Source organism: Rasamsonia byssochlamydoides (assembly GCF_041956645.1).
Source record: "Rasamsonia byssochlamydoides strain NRRL 3658 unplaced genomic scaffold VTN77scaffold_39, whole genome shotgun sequence".
Classification (NCBI taxonomy): domain Eukaryota; kingdom Fungi; phylum Ascomycota; class Eurotiomycetes; order Eurotiales; family Trichocomaceae; genus Rasamsonia; species Rasamsonia byssochlamydoides.
Window position 1 is genome coordinate 64,631 of NW_027192422.1, and position 19,357 is coordinate 83,987.

The window sequence follows — 19,357 nt, forward strand, 5'->3', positions numbered from 1 at the left end:
GTTATGCTATTTGTAAATTGTTTCTGCCCATCATCTTTCAAGGGAGATGTCTTGCAGAGATGCAACAATAATAAAGGTTGGGGACAGGAACCCCAGACCGGTTTAGCCGTCTTCCGCTCCCTCGGAAGGGTGACTGGTTATTGGTTGAACTTTACTACTATTACCCCAGATTTGAAGTGGCTCGTGACTCGTGCTTGTACGGAGTACTCCGTTCAATACAAATCATACATGGTCATGGACTCCTCGCGTGACATTATCCCCTTTTAACAACCGCAGCAGCTGATCATTTCAGTTTCCCCGTGTAACAGCAGACCGAGAACAGAGAGAGGGGACGGGCTTGAAAAAGTCGGCGTATCCCTAAGGTCCCTTTCTCCTCTTTACTTTTTGGCATAACCCGTCCCGACGACGTATGTCAAGTATAAGTATAGCATGAACCGAACAGACCTGAAGCTTCTCGTGCAGAGTCCACGGCAATGAAGCATTATCTCGTTACAGCTGTCATCTTTGCCTTTGCTGTGGCACATCTCGCAGCAGCAAGCCTTGTCCTTTCGACAGCAGATGGACGAACAGAGAACCATCGGAATGTCTCTTCGGAGTTGTTCAAAGACCTTGAAGAGCTCGCCAGGCTGGTCGACATCTCGTACTGTGTTGGAACTACGGGGGTCTATCGACCGTTCCAATGCCTGAGTCATTGTAGTGAGTTTGACGGGTTTGAATTGATTACAGTAAGTGATACATATACATTCCCTTTCAGAATATATATGCGTTTTTATTTATTTTTTTTTCAGATAAGCTAATCATTTTAATCGGCCTGGTACTAGTCCTGGGACACAGGCCCCCTACTTTCCGACTCCTGTGGATATATTGCGCTCTCACATCCGCCGTTCGCAAAGCGTATTATTGTCGCCTTCCGGGGCACGTACTCACTTACAAACACGATCATCGACCTGTCTGCCATTCCTCAAGCCTATGTCCCGTATCCTGCCGATGGCGGGGGGGACGACGACAACGACGACGACGATGACGACAGTGACCCATCGAATCAGCCACCGAAGAAGAACAGGTGTACCAATTGCACTGTCCACGCCGGGTTTTGGACTTCCTGGAAGACTGCCCGACTTGTTGTGCTCCCCGCCGTGGCAGAGGCGCGGGCGAAGTATCCGGACTATGAAGTGGTGCTCGTGGGCCACTCTTTAGGAGGTGCTGTAGCGGCTCTCGCAGGTCTCGAGATGCAGCTTCGGGGCTGGGGTCCCCGCGTGACGACGTTTGGAGAACCGAGAGTGGGCAATCAGGCTCTGGCGCAGTTTATCGACGAGGTCTTTGACCTCGTTTCAGAAGAAGAAAAAGGAGATGACGACATCGCATTTCGACGCGTGACGCATATCAACGACCCTATCCCGCTGCTCCCTCTGGAAGAATGGGGGTATCAAATGCACGCAGGAGAGATCTACATCTCCAAGTTGGATCTTCCGCCTTCGGTCTCCGATCTGGAACGCTGCGATGGTGATGCCGATGTGCGATGTATCGCGGGAGCAGACGGGTCGGAATCACTAGCCTTGTTGGACCGAGATCTCTTGCCCCTGCGAGATCCTTCAGCAGAGCTCCTGACGTTCCAGGAGCAGCAGCAACCTGGGAAACAGTGGTCCCTCATTCCATCGAGGTACCGACTCTGGCAGCTTTTCCTTGCCCACCGTGATTATTTTTGGAGACTCGGTCTTTGTGTGCCGGGAGGAGATCCGGGACCGTGGAGATGAGCAAGCAAGCGGTTTTTAATATGCTTAATTTGCACGAGATCCTACTCTACCTACCTTCTATTACTTTGGTCTGGGCTGGGTCCTCTCACACAGGTGCGCACACACCTTACAGATTACGAAGGAGAAAAAGAAGGCTCTCGATTCTTCTGAGATAATGGCTTCGTTCATCTTACCTCCGGCAACACATACACAAGTCGGCTAGCTAATAACTTCCAATAATAATAATAATGATAATGATAATATATACTGCCATGTGGTAAATCAAAAGCTCAAAAATGAAAAATAAAAAGGAGCATTGTCTTCAAATCATATCGCTTATATGGAACAAACTGCTGAGAGGAACCAACCGAAGATATTTAAATGGCTGACAAAACGAACAGAGGGGGAAAAAAAACCACTATCGACCGAACTCCAGACTCGGAATAATGACGGGCCCATACTTGACCACATTCGCATATGCCCCGTCGCCCTGCACTATGAAATCCGCTGCCAGACTGAGCTTGCCGGCCCCATGGCCCACCATATCTGTACGGCCATACGCGCCCGACACCACTTCCGGATCAAAAGCCACGACTGCCACGTAGTTGCGACGGCCCATGAGGCGGCGAAATTCGCGCGCCTGGCCGTTCACCTCGGTCTGGAACAGCTCCAGCATGTCCTCCTTGGTGTCGGTTGGCTGGGACGGGGTGGAACGCTGTCCGTTAGCGGGGATATACAGGGGCTTGTTGTTGTGGAGCAATTTCAGAATGTACGATGCAGGCGGCGTGTTGACAACCGGCCCTGAGATGAGCTGGTACATGGTCTTGTGGTCGGTGGGATGGCTTGGGTCGTGAACCAGACCGGCACCACACACGTTAACCGCGCCAGATATAAAAGTCATGCGGATCGATTTCTGGCGGGCGATACCCTGCAGCGTTCGGATGAGGTAGGTTCGCTCGAGGTCTTTGGACTCATGTGTCCACTGGTCTCTCAGCTCGTCGAGAATGTCAATATCCCCGAAGGGGTTCAACACGCCGCCCATGAGACCTGACTTCCCGACCGCTCGCTTCACGGCGTCAAACCCCGAGCCTACAGCATCCTTGGCCCCGACCACGCCGGCCACCGAGCTGGTTACTTTCCCGAGCAGGTTGTACGCACCGGTGACGGCTTTCTTTCCCGTGGCCACAGCCTGCGCCAGCTGCTCGGTCGACTCCAGCCGGGGATAGATCAGAGGCACGGAGATCATCCAGATACAGTGCTGGACACTGGACGGCAGCATGGCAATCTTGGGGAATAAGCCCTGATACGTGGGCCCGGCCATGACCTGGTGGGGGTTCCGTTCGGAACGACAATCTGGTCCAACGACCACGACGGCAGGCCCTAGATACTTTATAAAATGCCATCCCGTTCCGGTGATGGTGAACAGATCCATATCATTGCTGACATTACGGAGGAGTTCGAGGGTGGTATGGTGCTGGAAGAGCAGATACATCTCGATACCAATCCGTCCAATGTTCTTGAACATGTTGGAGAATTGCATGTGCGGAGGGTATGACCCGAACCCGTCAAATCTTCCAGTCGGTCAGCTTTCGGAAGATGGGGGGATTGGCAGGAGAAAGCACTCACATATCATGGTCGTCCAGCGTCAGGATATACGGTATTTGAGCAAACGCCTCCCGGAGGTACGGTTGGTCAAAGTGGCTGGTGTAGTAGTGAAAGTACGCATGAGTGACATCCTCCTCATGAGCCGCTGTCCATGGAGCGTTCTTCCGGACCTCCTTCCCACTCGTTGCCAGCCACTGCTTAAGTAAGGGGATCTCCTTCCAGATGCGGTCGGCAAAGATCTGTCCCCCCAAGCCCAATTGCACATGGAACCCTCCGATCTCCGCATGCTTCTGCAGGATGTCCTTCCACATGAATCCCACGCCCCCGAGGCGGGCTCGTTCGTTGGCGTTGACGTTGATGGCGAAGTCATTGCCCGAGGTTGCGATGAACCGCCAATTCGTTTCATGTCGTCCAGCGACCAAGAACTCGTAGCGGGTGCACCCCAGGTGGGACGTGATGGCATAAGTCCACTTGGCCGGGCCTGATTCCTCCATCTTCAGGTCGATGTCGTACTTGTAAAACGTCCACCGCCGATGAACGGCGATGTTGACCGCTTTCAGCTGCCGGGGATTCGGAGAGAGATCGATGCTCTGATGGATATGGATGGTGGGTGGATGAGGGGCATCGGTCACGAGGAGGATAGATCCCAGCCAGATGCCTCGTTCCAGATCGATATTGGTATATCGGAGGTAGGGTCCAAAGTAGACCCCGTTTGTGGGCGCCACTTTGTATAAGTCCACCCCGCTGCTCGGAGGAGGTCCGGTGATAGCGCTTCCTGCTGTGCTGAAGCCCATCACGCTGCCTTCATAACCCGGGGTCAGTGGGATCCCCGGAGACGCGAGTGGCTTGCCCCCGAATGTGGACAGACCCGGTGATGCGAGAGGGTGACCAGTGTAGATACTTCCCACCGGCGACAATGGTGCGTCGTTGAGGTTCAGAGGGGTAGGCCCCTTGGGAAATTCCCACTGCGTCGACTGCGTGGGCAGATGGATATAGTAGTATTGGCCGGAGTTTGGATCCAAATGAGCGATCCAGCCTTCCGGTAAAGGAGGAGGCGACGCGGGAGGCACTCCAGTCGGCGCGGGAGACGCATTGACCTGGGAATGTTGGTCAACAGGCACCCCGGCTTGGTAAGTCTGCTGCGGCGACAGTCCCGGTTGTTGTTGTTGTCTGGGATCGTTGGCGAAGGCGGGGTGAGTTTGAGAGGAAGGAACTGGGGCGGTAACAGCAGCAGCGGTCGCCGCAGCTCCTGCTACCGTCGCCGCTGTTGTTGACGATAATGTAGCAGGATGACCCTGCGGTCCTGCAGCTGCCGCGGCCGGACGCTGTTTCTCATTGGGATACGCTTGTGATGTATCAACCCCCTGTATGCTCGAGTACGCGGGAGGAGGAGAGGAGTTGATCTGCATGCGCTGGAAGTCCTGCTCCAGAGCATTGGGGGGAATCGTAGGCCGCGAAGCGGGAGCACCGTGGTTAACCGGGGGCGATTGGCGGTTCTGTGGTGGAGGAGAAGCGGCTGAAGGATGTTGCTGCGGTCCGATCTCATTGAGACCTTGGTACACCGTAGGAGGCCCATGAGGTTGGGTCCCGGGCTGTTCGGTGGGTGTCCAGGGCCGCTGCACAGGCTGCTGCGGTCGAGGATGTCGATTGGCATACTGATTCGCTCTCTGCTGGGCGGCGGCGTTCTGAGCTTGCAGACTCGCCAGCGTCGACGTGCCCGCGATTCCGGCGGCAGCATATCGAGCCTCGATGTCCGACCCCGGTTGTTGACCAGGGCCAACAATGGGAGTCTCTGGCGGCGGAGGAGATCCCCGCTGGGCGCGGGTGGTCGACGTGGACGCAGTAGAACTGACACGGTTGATCGAGGTGGGATTCGACGCTCGGAGATGAGCCTGCGCCACAGATGAGGAATTCAGGGCGGTTGAGCCTCCCGGAGGGGGGAAGTACTGCTGGTGGTAATCCGAATTGTTGCCCAGGGCGGCCGGCGCTCCTGGGGCAATTCTCTGGAAGAGACCGTCCTTATCTGGGGTCTCTGGACCGGGAGAATCGGGCAGTGGCTTTGGTACATTTCCCCGTCTTTCTGCCAGCGAGGGCTTGGGCTCGCGTCCATCGCGGGGCCGCAGAGCGGCGGGGTATTCTGGCGATCGCGGGCCTCCAGAGCCGGAGGATGACGCGGGAGAGACATTGCCCTGGGCAGGACTTGTGGTCCGTCCGTTCTCTTTATATGGCGGCTGGCTCATCGCGCTACTTCCGGTGCGACTCTGCTGCAGTTGGGGCCGGTCGTCGGGATAAGGGACGGAGGAGGCGGAGGAGTGTTGTTGGTTTGATGCGGCCACCGGGGAGCTTTCTCTCTTGTTGACCCTCAGCGGCTCCACGGTGGGTGATTCATGTCTCTGAGCAGAGGGAGACTCGAGGAACATTTCCTCCTCAGGTTTGCCATGGCGGTTGTTGCTGATACTACTCATGGCGAGCTCACCCCACGACAAGGGTCACGCCAGTCGCGGCAGAGCTGAGAGGAATCTGACGCTGCTGAGGAGAGTTATTTTTAGCTCTATCTGTGATGCTGATATGAGGGTGCAGAATCAATGGACATAAAACAAAGGTGCAGCACAATAACCAACCGTGAGATCACAATGGCCAACAGTGAGATAAGAAAGAGCAAGCTTGACTGAAACAGAGTATGTTGGTAGTCTCAAGCAGGACAGAACCTGGGAGGACGTTCAAGCATGGACGGTACATAACATACATACCTCATACAGGGCTGGACGCGCCTGCAGAGAATTGCTTGAGATTCTTCAGGCAACGATGGAAAGGCAGGGTGCTTGAGAGACGAAGGCCATCGCTGCAGCCGCCGAGCGATGGAGGGAGGATTGATACCCCGCATCCATTGGCCAAGCCATGACGAACCAGCCTGCCTCTTGCTGCGCGGGCGCTTCGGAGGATGCTGTCCCGGCGCCCTGATTCGCCGCCGGTCGGGTATCACAAGGTCACTAAGATATTGTCCTGCATCAGGGTAGACCAGTAATTGGAGGAGACGTTCAGTCAGTCAGGGCGACTAGTACAATCATGCAATGGATTGCAGCGTGCCTGGTCCTCGGAGCCACAGCGAGCGATCGCTGGAGCGACCCGCCGGCCCGAGTTCCGTTCCACTAATAGACATTTCCTAGATAGGCAGGTGGGGTGGGTAGTTACTGCACTTGGCATCAACTTGCATATCGACATGCATCGTAATGCATCACAGAGATCCATGTACACGAGAAGAAAAGAAAAGAAATTCAGAACACATATGGCCCATTGCGCTCAGCTCATGCCCCTCATATCATATATCATATCCCATATATCGTATATCGTATACGTAGACAAATCAGAAAGCCAACCACCTGACAAAAAAAAAAGACAGCCAGTAAGTTAGTGTGCGCCAGACGACCGTATCATGGATGCACAATTCCACAAATTACAATCCAAAGTTGACTACTTGCAGTCCCTGCTCGATCATGGCCTCAGTCCAGTCCACATCCAGCGAATGGCCCACCGTCATGAACCGCTGGGTCTGCCGCTCGTACACTATCTGGAGCACGTGTCGCGTCGTGGTTGCGTTGCGGCCCACTCCTTCCTTCTCCATGCTCGAGATCAGGTCCATTGCTATCATTTTCTGGCCGCCCGAAGATGTGGCCATCCCCGCCATGAAGAGGGGGAAGATGATGAACCGGAGATCGAATCGCCCCGCATTGACGATGCTCTCCGCCACCTGCAATATCACCGCCGCATGGTGCCCGATCAACTCGTTGGACGCGCTGTTGAGAGCCCGCCGCTGCCCAGGCCACATGCTGGTATATGAGTAGATCAGGCACGCGTGATACAAAGTCAAGGCCTAAGATTAACAGTCAGCGTCTATTTCTGGGAACGGGGGGAGGGGGATTGGAGGTAGAGACGGAAACGCACATTTTGAAGAAGTTCTCTCGGCCGTTGCGGGAAGTTGTTCATGTGCTGGCAAAGATAAGTTGTGTTCGGTGACTCCCACAGTCGTTGTAGGCTGTGTCTGATCTCGTAAAGCTTGCCGGAATGCTGTGCCGCATGGACAAAGGGCCCGGGGCTCATCGATCCATCGCTAAAGGCGGGCGAAATGCTTCCTCGACGGAGCTCAGCGGCGAGGAATCCGAGACGAGCAGCCAGGACAAAGGTCTTATGGTACAGTTGCAAGACGGCCGGTAGACTGTCACTCTCCTCAGGGTAGATGACGCTGGATCCGTTTGCAGCCAGGGGATAGAGTTGACATTCTGGACTTGGGAGCATGTTGTTCTTCAGCATGGCACCGAGAAATTCTCCTGTCCCCGCCCCGCTGAGGAGCGCGTACAGATCAATGTTGCAGATCCACCAAATGATATAGGGGTATCGCTCGCTCTCAAAGGTCGAGTTCCTCATCAAAGAGATCCGTAGCAATCGGGAAATGTGATGGGACCACAGATTGGAGCCACCAGGCTCAGCGGCCGCAATCTATGTTGGGGGGTTAGCCTCTACTCCAGGTGAAGCTGGTCGGATGCTTTGGGATCTCACCTCGTAGATCAGCAGGAGGAAGTGTGTCAGGAAAACACCATCAGAACAGAGGTCTTCATCGCTTTGAAGACACTTTTGGAGTGAGGGAAATGCCTGCTGGTAATGTTGTAATGCGTCAATGTTTTGTCCACCATCTTGGTGGGCCAGGCTGAGAGCAGAAACCGCCATCATGGCATGGAACAGCTGCAAAAAGTCCGTGCTGGTTAGAACATAGGCGTAACTTTTTTTTTGTGGAAGACTCACTGGTCGGAATGTAGAGGCCACTTCTTCAAAGATGTCGACACTTTGAACGATCAAACTGGACACGGAGGAGAAGTCTCTGGTCGATTGGCCCTGGATCAGTTGTTTCCAGACGACATTGTGAAAATGCGAGAGCAGTCTCTCATCTTGCCCCCCTTGGGTGACTACGTGGTCGAGTGGGCGAATGCCTTTTTCTTCAACGGGAAACTGGACAGGGATGGCTAGAGAGGAGGCAGCCGTGACGTCCGATGCCGGGGATAGCCTCGACTTTTTCCATTGGGAGGACGGGGGGCGGTGGGTGCTATCTTCAAATCGATTCAGAATGATCACATTCGGGTCCCCGGTTTCGATGCTGCCCTCGCGCTCATCTCTTCGGCTACCGCTAACCATCGAGCTGGTCGCAGATCCCCTACGAAGGGACAAGCCGCTGATATTCAATTCGTCGACGGAATCGTCCGCATATTCTGGGAGTCCCGAGAAGCTGTCTGGGTTCACAATAACATGGTAAGTGCCTGGGCTCGAGACTTCAGCCTTTCTCTCACGCTCTTCGTCCGAAGTCAACGCGTTGAATGGGGGCATCGAATCGAGCAGTCTAGGGGACACAGGGGGAGAGTGAGTGCGAGACGATGCTATCCACGCCAAAGACTTCCTATAAGCCCACGCTCAACAGAAGAGAAATGAAGTCGGAAGACGGCGCAAATCACTTACGATCCCAGGCGGCATTACCAGCGGTAGATACTTTAGACATGCGTTCCATGATGCGAGGCGTGTCATCGCGAAATGACAGCCGGGGGCTGTAATCGCAGACATGGCCCAAGCGGGCGCATTGCTATCAATCCTGTCTGTTAGCCAACGACATACGCTGGGAAGATGGCCTGGTAGGGAGTGCCAACGTACTCCACATGTGGGACGAATCTCATCGCATTTGACTGGAAATAATAGTAAGCGTCAATCTGGTGGAAGGACACCGATTCCCTGGTGGCTCACCCTTGCGACTCTACAAGCAAGCACAAGACCAGTTGTCAATCAGCAGAGCGTAAACCTTGACAAGAACGAGGGAGAGGTGCTCACTCTACATGTCCTAGGGAGATAGTGAGCCAATGCTATCTAAAAGACGGACTCGAGAGGAAAAAAGCACTGACCAACAACCTGTCCTTGATCGTGGCGGCAAGCGGGCACGCGGAGGCACGCTCAAGTTTGTGACTGTATTGACCGCGGTCGATCCAGCGGGGGTCCTGGTCGATGGAGAGATCTCATCCTTGGGGGCGATTATTGGTAACCGTAATGACTTCTTTCCAGAGACATCGCCCCTGCTGTTCGGCATAACAATGCTTGTGACTGTCATCAGCCCGGATCCCTGGCTTTTTGCCTGCCAAGATCGGGACGGTTAGTGAGTAGATCTGGTGTGTATATATATCAGTGTGAACGTCTGGGAAAATGGAGGAGATTTACCAGAATGCCGGTGGGGATGCTTCTGACACAAAATGTGATCCTCTTTTGCAGTCTGGTATCCCTTCTTGTGTTTCTTTCGGCAATTGGCAAGCGCAAGGTTACCGATGAGGAGGTTGGAAAGAAGATGTAGATCGGCGTTTCTGAGGAAATGTATGTGATTTCGAGATCTGAATAGATAAATACAAATAGATTATAGGATAAGACAAGAAAGAAACCAACACCAGAAGGACTTGAGGTGCGAAGAATAATATATACAGAATATAAGGCTGGCTCGAGCTGAAAAGGAGAAGGAGAACCACAAAACCGATCAAATCAAGCCCGGGCCATGCAAGAACGATCACGGGGACTTCCAAAGGGCTCTTGACGGTGATGGGATACAGAAATAAGGGGAATAAATGGATGATCGAGGCGATGATGTACTCATGATCGTGACTCCAGGGTGAAGGGGACTAGTCATAGTGAGCCACCCTAGAGTGGAAGGGAGGCTATATCTGGTATCCAGATCGAGCATGGTCAGGGATCTGGGTCCAGTTCAGGTGGCGATGAACTATTTTTTTTCTTTGCTTCTGCTTTTCTGCTTTCGGGGCGGATTTCTAGCTCGTTACCTTGGTAGTTCGTTATGCACGAGAGCAGCCAAAGTCAAAAGAAGGAAGTGGTTTATCTGGATATGCGAGCGATGGCGGGCCTAGTATACTATCGTCGATAGCGCGGTCAGGTCTGGGGAAGGGAAACTTAATTGGAAGCTAAAATTAAATACAGAATTGACGCTAGCTTGGTCGCTAGAGAGGGGAATTGGAATGCCTTCTCCCCATCCATCCACGGATGCTCGGATCAATCATCAATCTAGCACCATCTGCCAGTCCATGGCTCCATGCAGTTGACGGCGCCATCCAGGGCCACATGCAGCAGCGCGACCACTGCTGGACAGTGTTCAAGTCGAACTACCCCAAGTGTCCAAGACCAGCATCGGACCAGCGTTCAGCTGTGCCTGTTCCTGACAGGAACTGATGCCAGTCAGCAAAAGAAAAAAAGAAGTCTAACCAGGTTCTGAGCCGAACTTCCCCCGAAGTGCACCGGCTGCGACTTTCTGGAAGTTTCAAATGAAGAGGGTAGGGCATGGAAGTTCCTCTCAGTCTGAGCCCGAACATCCGGAACAAGTTTCTTCGATGGTCAACAGTAGACATAGCGGTAATCGCAGCTAGCAAGCAATTCCATGGATTTAGTATTTACAGATAACCACACGAACCAAACCAAGTCGACCCCATAGAGGCCGGGCAGATCCGTTCAAACACCGGCGTGCTGAGCCTGCTCAGGCCAGACCCGGAGAGACAGCTGGAGGTTATTGAGGTGGCGGGGGACAGGTAACCGGACCATACTGGACTGGACTGGAACTTTTAGCTACCGGTGAGATCTCTCTTCCGTATGAGCCAAATTGGTTTTACCTTCTGTCACATTCTTCTCGTATAGCCCGTATCCCGGACAAATCTGGCGGAGGTTGAGAGCACGCTCTCTGCCGAGTCAAAGCCTCAGAGGACTGGACCGCGGGGGAGAGCGTTCGTGGCCGCTGTCTAGACCATCGGCCAGAATGCCTCGGGGCGACCGAAGGGGGCGACGGGGTTCTGGAACGAGGCTGCTGGCGGTCGTGAAGCTGCTCATCGGCCGCCCGGGGCGCCAGGCTGCTGAACTTCCTCGGTCGCCAGCTGGCTAAGGGCTTGCAGTCTTGCACCGCTGTTCTGGTTGTGCCGCCGCCACGCGTTCAGACAACGCCCGACCCGACCACTAAGTATGCTTATCCTGCAGTGCAAGTCGAGTCGCCGGGCCCAGGGTCGGCAGTGTGCTGTTCAGGTCTCTCGCTTCCCCTGCCAATCAGCATGGCAGTCCGGATGACTTGGCACGTGGCTATCAGGCAAGAATATTATTCCACAATTTATTTCCGGCACCAGCAAAAGCCTTGTCACCGTCTAGCTTCTGCACAAATCACTACTGCTCGATCTGTGGCTCTGTACGGAGTATGTCCTGCCTGCACAGAGTCCTCCGTGTACTCCATAGTTATACCGGATGTCCCACCTTACGTTAGATCCAACGAACTGGGAGTCTGGGACTAGTTCAACAACTTCACCTCCAGGAGCCCAGCACACTGGTTCTGCACATGCATGCCAGGATGCGGCCAAAGCGTCGTCGCTGATTGACTATCGTGGCAGCGGCCGTCCACCAAGTTAGCAACTATCGTCTATAGGGTTCAGCGGCTAGCCAGCCATTGCTGTTTCTCTACGGAGTACCTTTCCATACGGGTCATACGGACTCATCCATGGATCATACCACTACTGCCAAGAGTTATTAACTGTATGTAAGCCTCAACGACAGTAGTCCACGTCCTCGTGAAGATACATTAGGATTAAAGATCAATTCTAATACGATTGGCGAGTCAGACCACGACTGACGACTGGCATAATCGCCACTGGGAACGTTCCAGTGCCCACTGTCATTGACACTGGATCGCTCAGCTCAGGTCTGATCACGGGGCCGCCGAGTATCCAGTGACTTACTTCCGTGTCCACCGCGCAGCCTGCCTCTCTGTCCTCCCCGGCCCGGGGGGACGCGTGTTTTCGGAATCAATTCACGGTTATCTTTTTTTTTGCAAGGCTCGTTGTCACTGGTGATATAATGACAGACAGTATATCTTAACTTCGATATGCGTGCTACATAAGAAATATTTTTTAGGCTTGATTTCCACACAGAAATAGGGAGATGCGTCCATAGGTACAGTACTCCGTACTGAGTCGAGAGGCCTGAGCAGATACGGCCGAGTACCGGACTCATCATGAATATAGACTACCTAAAATGGAAGGTACTTATCCTGGCCGTATTCGGAAGTCGCGAGGTGGCTGCGGAGTGGTTCTTTCCCAGTCACCTAACCTAAGACCTTGTGCTTTCAGCCTCCACCGGTGACCGGCCTGCCTGATCTATCAACTACCTAACTCCAGACTATGGAATTAATTATTGACTGACTAGGGCCCCCTTCTGCACTTCTCATCACGGCCACCTGCAGGCTGCAGCGAACCAAGACGGGGCTCCGGATGATGCATTGTGCGAGAGAAGCAATGGATAGCTCGATTCTCCCGACGGTCTGGAACCCGGTCTAAGTTTAGCTTTGCATCGTACATCGGACTATCTCTGTCAACGCCCACATGGCCAGTGACTCTTAAAGAACGATTCGTCCATTCTGTCGTGGTCCGCTTCCGATCGCCTAAGAGGGTCAAGCTCCATTGCTAAGAAAAAACCAGGGAAAAAAAGCGCCTTTGGCAGATTTAGGGCCTTTTAGGCCCCTCCCCGAGCCTTTTAGCCTTTTAGGTAGGCTAAGGTAGGGGCTTTTAAGGGACTTTTAGCGGCGTAGGCGGGCCCCTGTCAGGCACATGGCGAACAGCGAGCCCTACGAATCTACGATGCCCCTCCGGGAGTCCGCAGGGCCGCAAACTCTTTCCTGATCCGGTTTCGCGCTCTCCTCGGGTCCTCCCAGGTAAACCGTCCTCCTCGTTGCGTCGCCCTCTCATGTCCAACAGTCCAGTGCCCAGTTGCCGTTATCCTTACCGTCGATCTTCCACGTGGAAACTGGACCCTCTTCATTCGTCAAGCTTCCGCAGCGCGGCGTTAAGGATGCGTTGGACAGGTCCAGCTCGCTCCTGAGCAAGCCACGCTTCAATCGACCGCCGCGCGGTCTCGCGCACTTTGAACCCTGCCCGCCGGCACACGGCGATGTATTCATCCGCTGCCTGGGCACGCTTGGTTCGAAGCCCCTCGACGGACGGATCGAGGTCCCGAAAGAGCAGCCGATCAGCTAACTCCCCCAGGGACCCTTCCAGCTCGAGGTCATTGCCCCTCTGGGACGACCTGGCCCCGATCTTTCCGAAAACAGTCTTCAACCCAGTATAGAGCGCGTCTAGGGCCGGTCTGCCACTCCCTTTCAGCGCTTCCTCGACAAGGGCAGGGATTGTGGATAAGTGTTCCTTCAGCACTGAACCTCGGTGAGTATATTAATCTGGAAAAAGAATGTTGACCTAGGAAACTGGCAGACCAACCTGAACTTGACTCCTCTACTGTGGGGTTAACGCATCGGAGGAGGCAGTTGACACACGCTGCTAGCGTCTCCTCGCTCCTGTCAAGGTTGGAGTTCGTCAATAACCTTATTCATATCAGCTCAGGCTGTACCGGGGAAACCACTTACCTAGGTTTAATCGAATTATCCGAATCTACTTCCATTTTGCCGTCGTTCGGCGCAGTCAGCTCGTCGACTATTGGTGCCACGATGGCCAGAGCGTCAGGCAGGAGGTTCAGGTCGTCCCTGATCTCTGCAAATTCAGCTAGAGCATTGAGGGCGTGCGGGCGATACACTGGATTACTCCTCTTGGCTTCCCTGAGGGCAATCACCTATGCCAAATGATAGTTAGTCGTTGGGAAGTTTTATGTACTGTGTGGGGTCGATGCAATTCTCACTTTCATCTGTCCCCCGATATCTTCTCGGGCTTTCCATGTCGTCTTGGCACTCTCTGAGAACTTGACAAATGCTTTGAGCACGGTCTCTTTGCCATCCCACGTCTTGCCAGCAAGAGCCTTCTCCAAGACAGGCCACACCTGTTCTCCAGTTGATTGGTCAAGAGCTTTATCCAGGCACGTGACAGCATCTGCGGCAGCCAGCGACGCGGTGTGTTTGATGGCCCAGCGTGGAGAATCGAGATGCTCGGAGATCATGCTGAGGATCTCCTTCAGGTACAGGGCGACAGAACGGGAACCGCCCACATTATCTTGCCAGGTCTTCTCAAAAGGCTCCCGAACCTGCTCATCCGTGTCGTGCTTTGCTACGAAGACAAAGGGTAATGCAGCAGCAGCGAATGCCGCAAAACGGTCACTGGATAGTTTGGACATGGAATGCAGTATCTCTCCCGATATGACTCGGCGATGAGTCTCTTCGGCGTTGAAATAGAGCGACTCGGCGAATTTGAGGGTGTCCAAGACCCGATCGTCGCTCGCCAACCGAATGAGGTATCCGATGGCGGTGCTGTAGGACACGCTCACGGTGTCGTTGCGGTCCAGGACATACTTCTTCAGAAGCTGGATGAACCGATCCGCGTATGGACGGAAGAGAAGGCTTTTCGTGCTCAATAAGACAAGGACTCTGCTGCAGCCAACCTTGGATGGCAGTCCTACCGCCGAACGGAGGACATTGTCGAGTCTGTCTGCAACTTCTTTCATGCCAGCTTCATCCAGACCATCTAGTAGATACCGCTCGATTGACTCCATCATGGGTGACATGCGGATACTCGAGAGCCTCATCTTATCGATTTCTTGGCTAGTGAGGCCGTACTTGTCTGCATTTAGGTGGATGTAGTTCACAGCTTGGGGCTCTAGAGAACTCAATGAAGCCAAGAACTTCTCCAGTATTTGCGGCGCGAACGGGCGCAGCATTACTGCTGGACTCTTTTTGATGATCTGTATCAATGTCGTGATCGAATAGATCTGCACTTCCTGCGCACTGGATTCCATCCCTTCCTGGCTGAGGAGGAAAGGAACGACGTGCGCCAGCATCGCTTTGGCTCGCTTCGACTCTGTGTCGCCGGTCTCTAGCGTGCGAATCAACATATTTGTAATGACTTGGCAGAGTCTCAAAGCGGCTGCCCGGACAGATTCTTTAATGTCGTCCAAGACTTTAAATGCCTTTGTCAGTATCTCGCTCATGTATTTGTCGTACTTTTCCAGTGGGCGCCCCTGGATCAAATCCGCGATAGCAGCACAGCTAGCCTGCCGGACACGCCATTCCCTGCCAGCCATGATACTCTTTAGTAGATCCGCCATGATATCATCGAAGTAGGCGTCTAGCACCGCATTGGGGTCTTTAACCAGCGCGTGCCAGATGTCGTTCATCGATCTCTGGACGTTCGGATTGGGGTCGAAGCGATAGCGATACAGCTTCGGGTAGATCTTCGGGTTTCGCGCCAGATACCCGTTCACGCTGGAGTCGGATAGCACGTTGCTGAGACCAAATCGCCCAAAAGCCGCCCGGCTAGACCAGATGGCGTTGTTTGATGCGAGCGACATGAAGCGGTACACGAGGCTCGGATCTCCAGCCTCAGAAGCAAGGTTCATGATATCTTTGTAGGTGGTGATAGACGAACCCTCACCCGTGGGCAAAGCCCCTGGCTCAAAAAGCTCGGTCTCACCGCTAATTTTGCCTCCGAGGTTGGCAGTATTTCCAGTGAAGGAGCGCACCAGGTCCCGGACGAGGTCGTCTCGCAGATCTTGATCGCCCATTTCGTAGACAAGACAGAGTCCTCTCGAGCCGGACTCTTGCACAACTTCGTCCCGATCCGCCAACAGGCCTGTGAACGCTGCTTGACATTTGCGCAGGCGCGTCTGAACCTCGTTCAGGTGGCCACAGTCTTTGACAAGACAGAGCAGCCATATCGCGGATGCCTTCCTCAGCGATGGCTTAGAGGCCCCACAGTCCGCTATCAGTTTCTCGACCATGTCTGCGAGAATGGTTTCCGGAATATTGGTCTCCAGAGGCTTTTCGTCCACGTCGAATTCCCCTATCAATGATTTGGACCTCCAGCCTGCTGCTGCAGTGCTCAATGACGCCCCAACAGTAAATTGTACCTCTGGCTTGCGAATCTCATGCAAGTTGTAGAGGGCAGTCAAGATCTCATCGAACATAGAGGTATTACCGTCTCCGTCCTTTGGCAGAATCAATGATATCTGGCCCAACGTGCGGATCGCAGTTTCTTGCTCCTGCTTTGCATTCTCCACTAGTTTGTCTTTGATAGTCTTCCAATCGCTGATCTCAGATATGATCGTTGGGGTCAGAATTCCCGACAGACTGAACTGACCAATTGCTAACTGCGCTGCTTCGCGAAGTTGAGAGTCGCGCGAATTTGCCAGTACATCGACTACAGTGGAGATGCATTGACGGACCTGTGTATCGGGGATAACTTGCAGTCTTCTGCGGTAGGCAAGTCTGCTTAGAAGATGTGCCGCCGCAAGGAGTGCTCCTCGAACTTGGTTTGCGGCCTGTCCAAATGCCTCCTTCCAACCTGCAACACGATCGACCAGCTCGGTCTGTAAACGACGGCACTCGCTCTCGGGAAGCGAAACGTGAGAAGCCAGTATACCAAAGGCCCGCGCAGCCACATGCTGTGTCGCGTGATCATTGGTGGAATATATACGATCCAGCAATGAAGGTGCGCGGTCGGCAAGAGGACTCAAGATCTCATTTGAAGTGAGAGAGCTCACATCTACGAAATCTGTGCCACAGTCCGTTGCTGCGGCCCCCTCCTTGGAAAGAAGACCATTCAGTGCAGACTCCAAGAAAATATGGATGACAGCGTGTTCCAAATGCTGAATGTATTCTCTCAATGCGGAACGTGCGGGCCCGTTTGATGACAGAAGCGTGTCGAGTCTGTGCTCCCATTCCTGGTCGATCTGTACGGGAATCTGCGCTCTTGAGAATGCTTCCCACAGGAGAAGGTGCCTGAGGAATCTGACAGCGGGTGCGAACGCGCCGACGTATTCTGCCGGGGGTTGTCGTGGATTCAAGAACTGCGAGAGCATGTCAAAGATCACTGTCTTTTTCTCGAATCTTGGGAATGCATATCGGGAATTCTGTTCCACGTCCATTGGCGAAGTAGTCACTGCCCCTGTCCCATCCTTACTTGGGTTGAGCATCCTGTACCAGTAAGGATGAAGGCCCTTTCTGCCCTCCTCGACAATATCCCGCTCTCCAGTCCCGACAGCCATAAGGTCAATCCATCGCGCCATCCAATCGCCGTAGGGTAGACACCGATTGGCAAATCTTACAGCTGCGAAGCGGGTGCTGCGGACGATTTTAAAGCCCGTCGACGGATCCTCTTGACCTGGCCGAGCTCTCATTTGAGACATGAGTAAAGTACGCAGCTGCTCCTGCGTATCCTCGTTGGAGGTCGCCGCAAACGAGTTTAGAATACTGCCTAATGCTTGTTCGATACTGACGAAGATTTCCGAGTTCGAGGCGTCCGAGGCGAGAGACGTGAACAACCATCTTAAAAGGTCCATATCAAGACCGTCTGAATCGTCTGCATGAGTTGTTCTTCTTGCTAATTTGGGAGCTAATATGCCAATACTTTCGTAAGCAAGGCCTCGCAGGCCAACATCAGCATGAGAAAGCTTTTGGCCGCTGACTCCTGGGTCGGGCCATCCTTGCGATTCCACAAACTCCCTCAGGCCCGTTATCGCCTTGGGCGCAATGCGCTCCAAGTCAGATGGAGCACCCATACGGACAACCCAGGTGGTAAAGGTGAAGATTTGCGATCTCAGCTTGGAAGCCTGTAGACCATGGGCAGACTTTGCTGCCTCTGAGAATAGCCCTTCATCAAGTAATCTTATGATCCTATCCGTGTACGTCGTAGCTTTGACAGACCTTCCGAGAAAGCCCAAAATTTTGACTTGGAGCGGAATACGCACAGGAGGCGCACCCTCGCTGCCTTCTGTTCCGAAGTAGAGGCTATACAGCTGCTCCACCACTTCAGAATCCTCCAGGTTTGGATTGAACCGTTTGAGGATATCATCTCCAATCTCCAAAAGACGAGAATTTGCGTCTGAAGAAGCAATAACAGCTGGAAGAAATCTCTCAGAGTTCGTAAAGGCCCCGCTTGCCAGGAATCTCGCAACCGCGACTTTCGTTTCCGTCAGATTCAATCCACCCTTTGCAGACGGATTCCAGGTCTCCTCCGGAGAAGAGGCTTTATTCAGAAAATTATATTCTGACGGCGAAAGCCCCGGACAGGTTCTGGCATCTTTGCCTCCTGGGGACAGAAGAAGCAACTTCCCGAACCACAGTGACAGAAACTGCGTATCCTCGGTGGATAGAGCAAGCTTCTCTCTGAGACCGAAATCCTCAGGACTATGCTTAGGGGGCAGTTTGAGAAGAGGCAATAGCCTCAGAACAAGATTAAAGACATTCGCAGCTTGTGCAGATGTGGTCTCCAGTTGCGAGACACCCTGGAGCACCGATGGCAGGAGTTCCACCCTCGCCGAGGGTTCAAGGCGGTCAATCCCCTGCTGGATGTAAATCAAGTCAAAATGCCGGATCAGCTGCGACTTCTGCTCCTTGAACTGCTTCAGCAATGCCGGCACGGGCAGCTGTATCGACTGGGGCTGGATCCTCGTGTTGATGTGTTGGCAGACGGCAATCACCTTGTTGCGCACGGCAAGGCTCTCCGACGCAAGCTTCAGCAGCAACGGAGCCAGGTAGGTCTGCAAGAGCCGCTCGAGCTTTTCGTCCGTGTCTGCCAATGCGATGCGGAGCTCGACTTTTGATACTAAGCTCAATTCACGAGCCTCTGACGAGCCCGCGGCGGACGCGTTTGCAGACATCCTAGGATATTATGTATGTATTCAATGAATGGAAAGAGAAGAAATAAAACTTCATGTCAATTCATCTGCAGAACAAAGAAGAAAAGAACGAGAAATTGAAATCTGAATTGAGGATGATAGAAGTGACTTTATTTGTTTGTTCTCCGCCACCGCTAGGCAGTGGTGCACTGACGAGTCTCCGCATTGGGGCAGGGAGATGCCATTTACTGTACTAAACTGCTTAGTCATCTTCTACACTGTTCTACAGTAATTCTTTAGAGTCATCTCACATCTCTCGTTTCACCTTTTTAAATCCGTGAAAATCGTAATGATCTGATGCAGCTGGAAACGATTAAAACATTGTCTATACGAGGGGTACTACCTAGGCAGCTGGT

The 19,357-nt window shown here is 53.4% G+C and overlaps 4 protein-coding genes across 4 annotated transcripts; 1 reads left to right on the forward strand and 3 right to left on the reverse strand.

Moving 5' to 3' along the window:
• Window positions 1–473: 473 nt before the first annotated feature.
• VTN77DRAFT_5287 (uncharacterized protein) lies at window positions 474–1,754 on the forward strand (the record flags this gene model as incomplete). Its single annotated transcript, XM_069421439.1, has 2 exons — window positions 474–725; window positions 822–1,754. The coding sequence occupies 2 exons, from the start codon at window positions 474–476 to the stop codon at window positions 1,752–1,754; spliced, it is 1,185 nt and encodes a 394-aa protein (XP_069276925.1).
• Window positions 1,755–2,151: 397 nt separating this feature from the next.
• On the reverse strand, window positions 2,152–5,803 carry VTN77DRAFT_5288 (uncharacterized protein; the record flags this gene model as incomplete). The annotated part of the gene is made up of 2 exons (XM_069421440.1): window positions 2,152–3,304; window positions 3,360–5,803. 2 exons carry the CDS (start codon window positions 5,801–5,803, stop codon window positions 2,152–2,154), a joined length of 3,597 nt encoding a protein of 1,198 aa, XP_069276926.1.
• Window positions 5,804–6,792: 989 nt separating this feature from the next.
• VTN77DRAFT_5289 (uncharacterized protein) lies at window positions 6,793–9,456 on the reverse strand (the record flags this gene model as incomplete). The annotated part of the gene is made up of 9 exons (XM_069421441.1): window positions 6,793–7,209; window positions 7,281–7,832; window positions 7,893–8,075; window positions 8,136–8,761; window positions 8,841–8,961; window positions 9,030–9,061; window positions 9,120–9,129; window positions 9,204–9,213; window positions 9,275–9,456. 9 exons carry the CDS (start codon window positions 9,454–9,456, stop codon window positions 6,793–6,795), a joined length of 2,133 nt encoding a protein of 710 aa, XP_069276927.1.
• Window positions 9,457–13,204: 3,748 nt separating this feature from the next.
• On the reverse strand, window positions 13,205–18,983 carry VTN77DRAFT_5290 (uncharacterized protein; the record flags this gene model as incomplete). The annotated part of the gene is made up of 4 exons (XM_069421443.1): window positions 13,205–13,596; window positions 13,661–13,737; window positions 13,807–14,009; window positions 14,076–18,983. The coding sequence occupies 4 exons, from the start codon at window positions 18,981–18,983 to the stop codon at window positions 13,205–13,207; spliced, it is 5,580 nt and encodes a 1,859-aa protein (XP_069276928.1).
• Window positions 18,984–19,357: the final 374 nt, after the last annotated feature.